Here is a 12,956-nt window from a genome sequence, read left to right on the forward strand (position 1 = left end):
AATTATCTATTCTAAGCACATCTGGACTCTTTCCAGCTTTCCCCCACAACTAAATTCATGCACAAAGGGAGTCCTGTTGCATCAGAAAGGAATTTGCTGGTCAAGACTTTGTAACTGCTCTTTCTAAGGCATGCCTTCCAGGAACAGGATTGGTAAGCGGATGGGTTCCCTCCAGATGTTGCTGAGAGAGGGCAACAAACAGGATTCCCTCCTTCAGGATACTCTGTACTGCCATCCTTCTGTGTGACGTGAAGGGTGGCTCTCCTCCTCCCCCATGCACATTTGATTGCTAGCCTGCAAGCATAACTCTATGATCCCAATGTGCCCACACTGATCTAAATTTATCCTTAGGTCCTCTCTCTCTGGTTGGTCCTGTCCATAGCTGGAGATGAGCAAGAAGCACCCACCAGTTGCCCAGGCACTCCCTTTTCCACACCTCTGCTCAGGAAGATCTGGTAGAGAACAGAATGCACCAAACCAGTAGCTCCCACAGATCACACTCATAGCCTTCCCTTGTGAGGAAAGCAGAACTGGTCAAGGAAGGCTGCTGAACTAAATTTATAAGCTATTTAGCAGGCTGTGACATTAGAAGGGTCATTTCTGCAGATACTACGCTATTGCTATAACATATAGTGATCCCCGACCGGCTGTGAATGCGAGAATGGTAATTTCAGTTCAAATCATGGTGTCAGGATTTCATATCAAACAGGGAGATAGTCTTTGCCTCTGTTGCTTGCCTTAGACAAGCACGTAAGGGTCCCAGGGAAAGTGACCACCTCCTCTAGGCTGTAGTGGGTTCAAGCAGATCTCAACCTCTTGAATTTTCAGTAGTAGGATCTTACTTCGTGAGCTACTATTTTAATGTCAATATTCTGGAAGGCAGGCAAATTCAAGGCAAAGGCATACAGTAAATCATAGACCCAGTGACAATGCAAATATTTAGTGCTGGTGGTTCAGTCTGTTATTTCCTAAGTGGAAACAGTTGGCTAGCAGGTTTCCATTTCTTTTTTTGCAAAATAAGCAAATGCTTATTTTACCATTCACACACATGAAATTATATAGAAACAACACACGAACTGCATGGAATGTAAATATTCTTTGGTTTACTCATCAAAACAGCAAATAACAAAACAGCAAAAACCTTATCAGTTAAATAAAAAAGTAACATTCTTTATTTACCTATCAAACTTTATTAAACATTGAAATGCGTTAACTTTCATTCTCATATTCTGTAGCAATATCCTTTCTTCCCTTTTGCCCCTCATCCCTCTAAATTATTTTGATGGGCTCATCTCTAAAATAAAGATTGTTTTATCTTTCTTAATACTACTTACTTTTTATTGTCCCAATTGCAAGAACAATCTAGGTTTTTCTCTTTGTCTCTTATATTTGAAATGCATTTTAAAAATGGAGATTCCATCAGCCCATTTTCAAGATAACATGAAAGTTAAGCCCTCAGCAAGCATTTCAAGGCAATGTCATGCCATTACATTTTGGGGAATTATCATGTTTTGGGAAGTATCACTGTTGGTACTAAAAAACAAGACCTGATTCCAGAAGCATATTCTTATATTAGACATTATTCATAATGTCAAATACAGTTGGTTTCTACAGTATTGATTTCAGAGACGGAGTTTTTTGAGGGTTCACTTTGCCTTACTTCTTGAATGTCTTAATTCTTAATTAAGACTTAATTCTTGAAGGTCAATAACAAAATCTCTAACAAAAGAATCTTTAACCAAAGATAGACTTGAAAATGGAATTGTTTCAAAAGGAGCAATGACAGCAAGAGAAAGTTCTTGGCTTTTTTAAAAAGGTACATATACATAGTAAGGAATAAAAGTGAATCAAAATACATAACTTCGTACACGTTAGAAATATCTAATGTGCCACCAACACAACAACTGCCCTAAAAAAGATGTCTTGAGGTTTGAAGCCATACGTATGTTTCTTTGTATAACTATATTTGCATTACACAGCCAGACATCTTGCCCACGATCTGTTAACCGTTAGGAAGCTTTTTACCAGAATTTTTGGCAATATGCTTTTCTTCAAATAAAACAAGCCTCATAAAACATGATCGTTAATGTCTGACAATTGAATTGGGCAAAATCTTTCTGAAATATGTATAATCCTTAAAAAATTCTTCTTTTTTCCTTCATAAATCAGCAGTGCTCCATCTTCAAATAAATCATGAGCAGTCACGATCTTAATTCCCATGCTCATATGTTCTCTTCATCCAACATTTTGTTGATACCATCACAAAGTTTTTGTAAGTGGGGTTTAAAACTTCCAAATGGATTATACAAGGCAGCCAAAAAATCACAATCTGAAAAATGATCAAAGACATTATTAACCCGTCCATGTGACTTTGCGGTGAGGTGACGCTGGATGATCTGGTGGAGCATCTCTCTGCATTCATTCAACAGCCTGGATAACACATTTCGGTCAAAGGTGTAATCCACCTGATGGAAACTGACCACGGTCATAGCAAGTTGATGAACTTTCTTCTTAAATTTCTCCATCAGTGCTAGCTCATCTTGATTAAACTGATTATTCCTGTAAAGAATGGCCAGCTTGATGACTGTTTTGATGAGGTTTTTGATGATCTTCTCTGCCTCCTTCTTGTTTTGGGTATACTCCTTGGTCACTCTGTAGAGCTCATCAAGCACCTCGCTGCTCGTGTCATCGATTAAGGTGGTAGCGATGGATTTGGACACCATTTTGCCCAAGATCTTCTTTTGTGCCTGAACGGCCAGGTTTTTGGAATTAAAGACATCTGTGGCCACTAAAAACAAAGTGGGGGAGGACAAAAGATTAGTAAATATCAGCAAGAGAAGCACAATAAAAACCATATATTAAGGAGTATTTTCCTTCTCATTTTCCCCCTATATAGTTTGCCTCCCATCTACTGACATTCATTTCTGTTCAGAAAAGAACAAAATTTTCCTACATTTCTGGGCATGAGGTTCTCATTTGTGAAATTAATGGGTTGTTATGCATAATCTTTAAGGTCTTTGGCACTTCAAGTATTTTATACCTTCTGCTATGTGGTCAATAGTTTGTTTAGAAGTTAAAGAGTTCAACCATTTTAAAAATAACTTTTTCTGATTATAAAAATAGTATGTCTCATGAGGCAGTGCAATTTTACCCTAGTTTAATTTTAAAAGAAATATATCAAAAATATATAATCAATACCACAATTCTCCTCTGGGCAACAGTAATCAAGAATACTTTAAAGAAACCCATTTAAATGTAAGAGGAATAAATGACAGAGCATACATATTGAGTAAAATGACAAATTCATGGATGCAAATCAAAAGTAGAGCTCTGCTTTATAATCCAGTTGCAAAAAGTCAAATTTCCCAAGACATTGGCCAGCACCTACCAGTCTGGCCATCCTAACCACCCTGAATTTCAGCTCCCAGAAGTTGAGTGTTGGACAGAAATATTCCTTGGCGAGCTTATTGTCACTTGCTATTTCTGATGAACGGCCATTGTACTCTTTACATTTTTATACATTTTGAGGAAGTAACCATACTGTATGAGCTAATGAAACTGCTAGTTGAACAACATGCTTTGAAAAAGCTGATCCTTAGAGTTTACTTTGGAATTATCATAACTCAATTTGACAGAGGTTTAAGATCCATAGAATAAGAGTTGTATGTACTGAATATTAATGAGACACTATGTGATGCTACTAGCTGACAGTCAGTGAAAATGCTCAATAAATGTTCATTCTCCAGACCAGGTTTAGTTTTTCTCCAAAATTTTCCCCTACCCTGTGAATGCTGCTCCACTAAAACTGTGCTTTCTCCCTCTTCTCCTTGGTCCTCAGAGCTAGAGATCTAGGGGTGTCAATTCCACCTTTGGGTCCAGGAGCAGCTGTTCTTTCTGTATATGCCATTGTATAAGCCTAGGCCTGGGTGTTGGAAAGCAGCCATTGAATAATGAAAGATAAAAGGCTTAAAAATACAGATATGTAGGAATGAGTCAGGGCATCAATGACGTAAATTATTTCTAGTTTGGACAAAGTAGCAACATTAGAAAATAAAAAGGCAGCTGCTCCCAAATCCAGGCTAGGAGGATATATAAGAGTGACTCCATGAATGTGGAACTGCCATGTCATTTTTGAAATTTGGGCCAAAGTAGCTCATGGTGTATAGTAAAGGTAGCTGTAAAGCGATACCTAATGACCAGAATATCATTCATAAATATACAGGGATATTCACCCCAAAAGAACATCTTGATTGAACTAGAAATGGTGCCTTCACAAATGTCGATATTTAAACTTCCGAAACATGAACTGAAACTGCAGAAGAAGAACTAAAATATATTTTGAGAAAGAAAAGGAAAGTGAAAAACATGAGAAATAGCCAACTTTATGAGGAAGGTTTCCAAGCTTTTCTACATTTTCATCATTTAAGCAGTAGTCCATTTCTATTCTTATTCTTCAACTGTTTGCAAAAGAGTGTACTGGTTAATTCACACTAAAGAATTTATATCAAAACAAATGGCACACAAGTCAATATTACCATATTAAGACCAGGGACCATCTTCTATCACCAAACTTATGATATGGACCTCAACAAATAAATAAACCTGATTTATATAAGAAGAAATACCCCCAGATTTTCAGATACACAGTAAATAACTAGGATTTCAGGAATTTATTTTATATAAAGTCGAAAGGTTATTTTATTTTTAATCTATTAGGACAAGGCACGGTCTACAAACATCTCATCCAGATTTACTGCAATGTCTATTAGATGGAAATACTGTACCTTGTGAAATAACTGAAAGCAGAGAGAGAGGGGTTCAAAAGATTCCTCTGTGCTCCTTTTTCCAAGGCTGGACTTGCAAGTTTGCACCTCTTCTAAGTTACTTTTCATAGTAAATCTAAATGTCCCATTTAATTTCAAACATAAAAACAAAACAAAAACTCTATGGTATAGCACTTTAACTTCCTGCAAGAGAAAGCATACATGGCCAGGCTGCTGCCAACTAAGCAAGATCATTACCAGTAACCAAGTCAGAACCAGGACAGAGAAGTTGATCTCTGAGGGGTTTCATATTTGTTCCAGAGGAACTTCAAACCCTGCTCTAGAAGCACAAAAGGAGCTTTAGACTTTAATTGTATTCTTTGGATTATATCTGGTGCAATCATCTTTTAAAATGAAGATGAAGCTCTTTCTCCCCTCCACAGTAGATTTCTCTTCTAGCGTTACTGGAGGCTTTTCAGAGCCAAGTGGGGGTTGTGGTTGAGAGTTGCTGGCCAGAACTGTGTGGTCTGTGATCATGAAATATGACGTTTTTTTCTTGCAAATTAACTGCCCTTAGCCATTCCTGCTCAAGCTCATTTGTCAGTTTCACATCCTTTACCAGATCCCTGAAAGGCCTGGTGTATCTCAGAGCTGGTCCAGGTCCAAGTTTTTCTCCTTCATTCTACCCTCATCACTGTGTGATCTCATCCACTCCCATGGTTTCAGATACTATCCATGTGCCAATGACTCCCAATGTTATAACTCAGCCCTGACCTCTTTTCCGGACTCATTTTACAAATACATTCAAGGTTTTTCTTTTCCTTGGCTATTTTGCAGGCATCTCAAATGTACCCTGTCCAAAACTGAATCCTTCATTCCCTCCTGCCCCCAAAGTACTCCTCCTCTGTTCTTTATCTTAATTAAAAGGATCCCTTCCATCCATTTGCTCAAGTCAGAGACCTGGGAGGCATCCACCATACTATCCTCTCCCTTACCCAGTCCATTACCAAATTCTTTCCATTCTACCTTCCCCAAATTCTCTAAATTCTATCCACTTCCTTCCACCTCCACGGACACCAGCCTCGTCCAAGCCCCTTTCCAATCTTTTCCCACATAGCAGCCATGGTTTTTTAAAATGTAAAGTAAAAAATGATGCTCTTCTTAAATTCTTTGCTAAGCATCACACATCCTTGTTCCTGAAATCCTCATCATTTGCCTAAATTTTTATTGTCTGTCTTTCACTACTAGAACCTAAGGTCTTTGAGAGCAGAGACTACATATCTTGTTCACTGTGTCATCCCCTGGGCCTACAAGGGGGCCTGGTAATGGTGCTTCTGACAGAAGCAGAAGTCAGCTTCCCCCTCTCTTCGCTATACTTAAATACTTCTCTATGAAAGCATGCTGGCCTGCAAAATGAGTTTTAAATACATCTGTGGGTGTTTTTGTTTGTTTATCTTAAAAGATAGAGAAACAGATATTTGTTTTACGCAGATAAATATGTGGTTTTCTTCCCTTTAAGTGTACTCCAAAGTGTGGTTTCTCTTGCTGTCATCAATTAAAAGAGGAAATCATCAATTTAAAAAGGAAGGATTTATTAGACACAAGGAGAAAACATCAGAGGACAATAATACAAATATTTGGCATAAAAGCAGGGTGCAAGGTTCTGACCTGAGCTACAGTGGAAGATTAAACATAGGCCCACCTCTACCTCTGGCTCACTCTATGATTAAACATGTAACAGAAGGATGGACCAAAGGTATGTCCTGGGAAGCAACTAAGATGTGAATAGGAGATGTTCTGAAAAGAGAAAGTGCTGAAAGTATTGATTAAATATTTTACCTATTAAGATGAATTCACTTGTGTTTGGAAATATACATATATGTTGTTGACTAAAGAAAAATGATGCTACATACCAAACATATACAAAGGATTAACACTATGCTAAAACTATTTAAGATTGTTTTATAGAAATAGGTGTAAATGTTATTTTACATCTATTTATCTTACTGCTACCCCCATGTCTCTATGTCTCCTTTCTTGGCTTAATCAAATAGTCCATTGCAGCAATGTTTGCTGTAAAGCAAACTATATTCAGGGAATCCTGGTTTTAGCATCAACAATTATAAATTTGGAGATTTATAATTCATGGTAAAAATATACTGACCCCTGTATACAAGAAGAAAAGTGCTCAGAAGCAAAAACAAAATAAAACAAAACTTTTCATAGCATTAATTAATAAAAAGCTATAGTTTTCAGAAATTAACAAAATTTCCCCATAACATTACTCCTACTGAGAAATTGCTAAAACAGTGAAGCATTCAAGTCACTTTCTTTACAACCTCACCAGCAAATACATAATTTCTTCAGCCATCAAATTTGTTACGCTTGGAACTTCTAAACGATGACTACAAATGCACATTTATGTCACTGCTAATTCTTGCCTAGTTAAAATTTGATCCAGTGGGCCCAGTATTAGAAGGATGGAAAAGAAAACAATTTGGAGAGCATGTCTGGATGTTGTGGTCTGTTAATAAAAATTCTTTAAACAAATATATAAAATCTTAGCTCTCTTGCATCTGAATAATTCCAAACCTAAATGGAGCTTAGTACAAATACAGCTTTGGGGATAAGAAAGTGGCTATAACCAACCATAAACATTGTCACAAAAGAAGTCAACAGGTTAAGGGTTGACTCCCTACTTTAGGATTTGGTAGTGCTCCAAGAGAAAGGTAAAGAAGAGTTGGAATGGCTGGAGATATATCTGTGACACCAGCCTCCACACTCAAAAATCCCAGAGAGGGAAATTCAACAAGATAGAGAAGAAACAACAAACACAAAGAAAGAAAGAAAAAGAGAGTGAGAGGAGGGAAGAGGCCCATAACCAGAAGCAGCAGAGATCCGAACTGTGGAACTGTGAGAAGGGCTGACGCTGAAAGCGTCAGCAGCAATGACCATGACAGCAAGCTGGAGGCAATCTTATCCAGAGAGAAAAAACAAGTGCCAGGAACCTTAACCCAACAGTCGGCCTTGGGTCACATAGATGAAGGCCCTACCACAAAAGAACATAGCCTTGAGAGAACCAATACACATGGTACTGAATCCAAATTTTGATAGGTATGCATTTTCCTGAAAAACCAATGGTAAGCATCATCACAGTGACAAGCTAAATCATTCAATCTCTGTCTCCCACCACCTCCAGAAAAGTACATGCTTATTTTAAAAGGCAATGTGATAAAGAAGACAAATGTCAGAAAAATAATGACATTGAAATGGGCCAAAAAAGGGGGAAAAAAAAATCACTGGGTGGCTTTTCAGTGGAGCATTAGGAATTGTAAAGCAGCCCCTTCCAGATTCCTTTTATTGTTCTTCACTTAGCTGTTTTACAACTCTGTAAGTAAATCTTATAGCACTGCAAATGGCTCTGGTCCACAGAGATACAAATAAATTTGGTCTAGTGGAGGTGCAATTGATTCCTCATTTTCCTGTTTGTCTGTGTTGCACTTGGGATTCTCCTTGAAACCAATTATAAGAGCTTACTGATTCCTCACTAATTAATGAGGTAAGTAAAATCTTTGGCAAGTCTGTTTTGAATTTTTATGAGCATCATTCGTTTGCCTCTTTAAAAATATACCCTTTAACACATATTAGAATCTTTTCATCAAAACCATTTAAAGTAAAAAAGTTGCAGTATAAACCTTTAGTGAGAACTAGTATACACTTCCTGTGGCAACTTATTCCTCCAGGGTTCTGGAAAAGAAGATTATACTTACAAAAGTCCAAATATTCTGTATATAATGGTCCCATGAACTGCCATACTGCTCAGGGATATTACTGAGAATCAGTCTCCCCATCTCTGAGAATAATGATCCCCACCTCTTGGAGTTGTTCCAAAGATAAATGGACATGGGCCACAGAGAAAAGTCTCACAGGATGCCTGGCACAGAACAGCTCTCTCCACAGGTTTGTTTAAAGAACTCAACAAATTAAACTTCGAATACATTCTGATGCTCTTTAGTACTGCATCACATTTGGTCAAAATTAATCAACTCCTTCCAGAAGCAACATGGAACTGAGAAATGCAAAATGCCATATGGTTGTGTTCATGAAAACACAGACTTCAAATAGGTCAGTTAATAAGGAGTTATATTTCCTTTTCCATGATGACATTTTAAAAAAATCTAACGTATATTAAAACTTTACTGGGGAATTTCTCTTTTTTTTTTAAGAGGTTGAATTTTAAGGTGTTTTGAAATTTAAGGTGTTGAATCTCTTGTTAGCAACAGATTGAGTACTACAAGGACTCTGATAGGTAGCGTAAGGGTATTCTGTCCAGTGAAAACTGGCCCCTGGAGAACAGAATCGAAGGCTACCACAGAAAGACAAGAGGAGAAACAGTGTCAGCTTCTACACGAAGCTGTGCCACAGGGTTAAGATGTAATGGAAATGGGCCAAACATAACGCCAAAGTGAAAACCCACAGTGGCCACCAAGATTACTCCAAAAAGTCACAGCATCTCACCCAGATTTTCCAAAGCGTCCCAGAGAATCAGAGACCTGAAGGCAGGGCAGGAAGCCAAGGAGGAACAGCGTGGATGGAAAGAAAAGCCTCAAGGTCGAGTCTCAGGTTGTAAACATGGGTGCAATTTAATTTCTTCAAACCTCAGTTTTCTCATTTGCTAAGGTGGGGCATCATTTCCAGTTGGCATAGTTTAAATGAGATTTAATGAGTTACAAGTCTGAAAACACCCAGCGGTGTGCTAGGCTTGTGACAGACCACAAAGGCACACTGAGTTTTGCCCCTTATTTAATACAGCTGAAAGATTCAAATTCAGTATTTTAACATACCATTGACAAATAAAAATGGCAAGCAGTAAGAAATATTGGAGTATATGAGGAAGTCATTTGGTATAAACCCAATTCGGCCTGATTTTGTTTTTTCCAAAAGGGCCTGACTGTGGCTATTGAGCACGCATTGCATATCTGCTTTAAAACATTTACTATGGCAAGAACAAATGGCCTTAAGATAAACGTGCAACTTCCCCCCACATTGGCATTTCCTTAAGGATAAGCATCTTTCCTTAGGCTAGGAAGTGATTGCTGCACTCACCTTTGACCACCCAGCTCACCTATGACCACCCAGCTCCAGACAGCAGACCTGCCACCCTGCTGTGTTCCCCGAGACAGCAGACCTACCTGCTGTTTCCATCAATCACCGTGCTGACAGAGCAGTCTTGCGACTATTGTAAAAGGGACATTTCAATCATATGTGAAACATCCTGTTTGGGGGTATATAACCACTCTGTGCACCCCACTTCTTCGGTGCCCTTTCTTCCTTCAGGAAGAAAGGCCCCGCCCGGGCCATGGTCCTCAGATTTCAGCTCAGAATAAACTCTCCCAAATTTTCATTTATAGATTGGTTATGGATTATTTTCGTCGACACCATGTTCTTTCTACTCATTTCTCCTTATATCTCCTATTTCCCAAATTTGTGGACAGGGGAAATTATGTCCTAAAGAAAACACTATAAAGACATTCCCTGTGTGATCTCAGGCTGTTTTTGTTGCTTTAATTCTGGAATCTTTTCATCATGATTTTGGGTTCAACTGTGCGTTCTGTATTCCCGTGGCTTACTTTTGTGATGATTTTGAAATTAAAATGTCATTGCCTGAGTTTCAATTCCTTTAACTTCATATAAGACTACATCTTTGCTCTTTTTCAGACAGTTTGCTCCAGGAATCACGTGATGCCTTGACGGCTTGCTGCACGGCAGAAACTCAGACCAGATATCCCTGCCGCCCTAGTTCACTAATTCCAGGATTCGGAAGAAGTTTGATGATATTTATAAGAAGTGGTAAGGTTGCACCCCCAGGAATGTCAGTCTCGTAAATATTAGGACAGAGGATACAGGAATAGAAATGAATTTTGTGGCTACCCACAGTCAGAGGGAGAGGTTTACAGTCATGAGAACCCACCGGTTAGCCATTATATTTTAAACTCTTATTACATTATCCCAAGAACTGCCCAGAATCTGCATGATCTTATTGAAGCTTCACAACAACCCCAAGGAGGCTATTATTATCCCCATGTTACAGATAAAGTAACTGAGGCCAGGGAGATTAAGTTACTTTCTCAAGTAAGTAGAAGAGAGGAATTTGAACCCAGATATCTCCTTAAGCTATTCTCTTAAGAATTACATTACCCTACGTGAGCTTTTAAAAAAAGAGGTTCCTCTTGAAGGTAGGGGACGACCTAATAATACTCAGCTAAGTGAAGTGAAAGAAAAGACAAGAAAGAGACCACGTCATAGAGTTTCTCGTCCAAATAGGATACCTTTGAAAAGGGCACCAGTAGTAATTACACCATGACAACAGACCTGTGACTATCCCAGGTAAATGTAAGTAATCACTAAAGACTACTTAAGTACGTAAGTGCTAAAAACACTCAAGACTAAATAAGAAAGGGTTAAAAGTAAGGATTAAATATTTAGGACCTGAGAAATTTCTTGGGAACCCCACAAAAGCACTAGCCAGCTTTTTTCCAAACTACATTAAAAACGAAACGCAAAACTAGTTCTTCCAGAAGTTGAGTGTAATGGGGAAAAAACTTCTCAAGTTAAATAAGTTTGAGAATCAATATATACTAAGATCCCCTTTGAGATGCACAAAATGATTGATCATATGGGAAAGGTCTCGAGGATTAGTGCAGCAAAGGAACATCTTAACTTTACTTACCCAAGTTCTCCAAACTAATTTCGCAGAGGATCCATTAAGAAATTAATGGATAGGATAGGTAGGGATAATGGTAGGATAAAGTCAGTGGAAATTATTAGCTAACAAATTGACTTGGGTTCTTCCACCCCTCTGGAATGGATTCCCGATTGTCACATGCAAACAGGGGAGGGCAAGACAAGCAGTGGGGCACAGCCAGGCAATGTGGCAGCTGTGAACCTGAGCTCTAGAGTCACACTGTCTGCATCAGAAGCCTGGCTCTGACACTGAGCACCTGGGTCCCCGGGACAAAGGACCTAACCTCTCCATGCCTCAGTTTCCTCAAGTGCAAATGGAGATACCTCAGGTTTTTATGAGGATTAAATGAGAATAATCTACGTAAAGTGCCTAGAATAGTGCCAGATATAAAATAATTAGATCAAGTAACATAAACTATTCTTATCCTTACTATTAAGGTAAATATTGTTGAAGTTCTCCTGGTATGAGATGATACATTCTTGTAATCATACAGTCTTCTGAAATAGGAGTGACGGAAGAAGAGAGAACATGAACCCGTAGACAAAACATTCAACAGAACTTCTGAGTGTTTATGATGTATCAGATACTGTGCTTTCATTTTGCTGGGGTGAGGGTGGGAAGCTGGCTTTGAGGAAGGTTTCATAAAAGGACATTGACCCAAGAGATTGCCTTTGAAGAAAAAGATTCTGCCTTACAGAAATAAATGTGACTGTCTTCCAGAGCTGACCTATAGAATTCCTACTGGCAGGTTAGGGATTAAAAATTTGCCCAGCAGTGTACCTATATGTTAGAAACCCAAGGATGCAGGTGGGTCCTATGGATTTTAGAAAAACCTTAAATGCAAACTATGCATAACATCTTGTCAAAGCCCAGGGAAACTCACTACAAAGATACTCAGTTTTTGAGAAGATACCGGCAGGGAGAGGACAGATACAGCAGGTATCTGGGGCAGCATCCTCAGTGGCATGGGCCATCTGCAGTAGAAGGGCCTGGAGGCTTCCTACAAATGCAGATTGCCCGACCGACTGCATCAGAATCCCCAGGACTGCAGTCTAAGAAGCTGCATTTGTAAGAAGCACCCTATGGTGGTTCTGATATAAAGTTGGAGGACCCTTCTCTGAGGTGTACTCCTAGAAAACTGTAGTTTACAATTTTCTAATAGACATACTCTGGCCATGAAGGCATGTTGAAAGTAGCCTATGAACAGATTTAATTCCCTCTCAGATTTTTTTCACCAAAAAATAGATGTGCGCCTGTACACAGAATCCAGGGAAAATGTTTTCAGAACAGAGCTTATTATATTAAAGCCTCAAAGAATTTTGACAATGTATCCAAGAGAATAGAAAAGTTAGTCTCCTTAAGATGAAACTTCAGCCAAAATTTTAAAATTGAGACCTAGCAACAGGTCTCATATGTGTTTACAATTAAATAAAAAATATCCTACAAGC

The 12,956-nt window shown here is 38.6% G+C and overlaps 1 protein-coding gene across 6 annotated transcripts in view; it reads right to left on the reverse strand.

Moving 5' to 3' along the window:
• Nucleotides 1-1,081: 1,081 nt before the first annotated feature.
• TNFAIP8 (TNF alpha induced protein 8) overlaps nucleotides 1,082-12,956 on the reverse strand; it is a 110,657-nt gene continuing 98,782 nt past the window's right edge. For all 6 annotated transcript variants that reach the window (XM_046668428.1, XM_046668430.1, XM_046668427.1 and 3 more), the window contains exon 2: nucleotides 1,082-2,788. In XM_046668428.1, the coding sequence (XP_046524384.1) occupies nucleotides 2,223-2,788 (566 nt within the window). In that variant the 3' untranslated portion in view covers nucleotides 1,082-2,222. The remainder of the gene's footprint in view (nucleotides 2,789-12,956) is intronic.

Source organism: Equus quagga, chromosome 7 (assembly GCF_021613505.1).
Source record: "Equus quagga isolate Etosha38 chromosome 7, UCLA_HA_Equagga_1.0, whole genome shotgun sequence".
Classification (NCBI taxonomy): domain Eukaryota; kingdom Metazoa; phylum Chordata; class Mammalia; order Perissodactyla; family Equidae; genus Equus; species Equus quagga.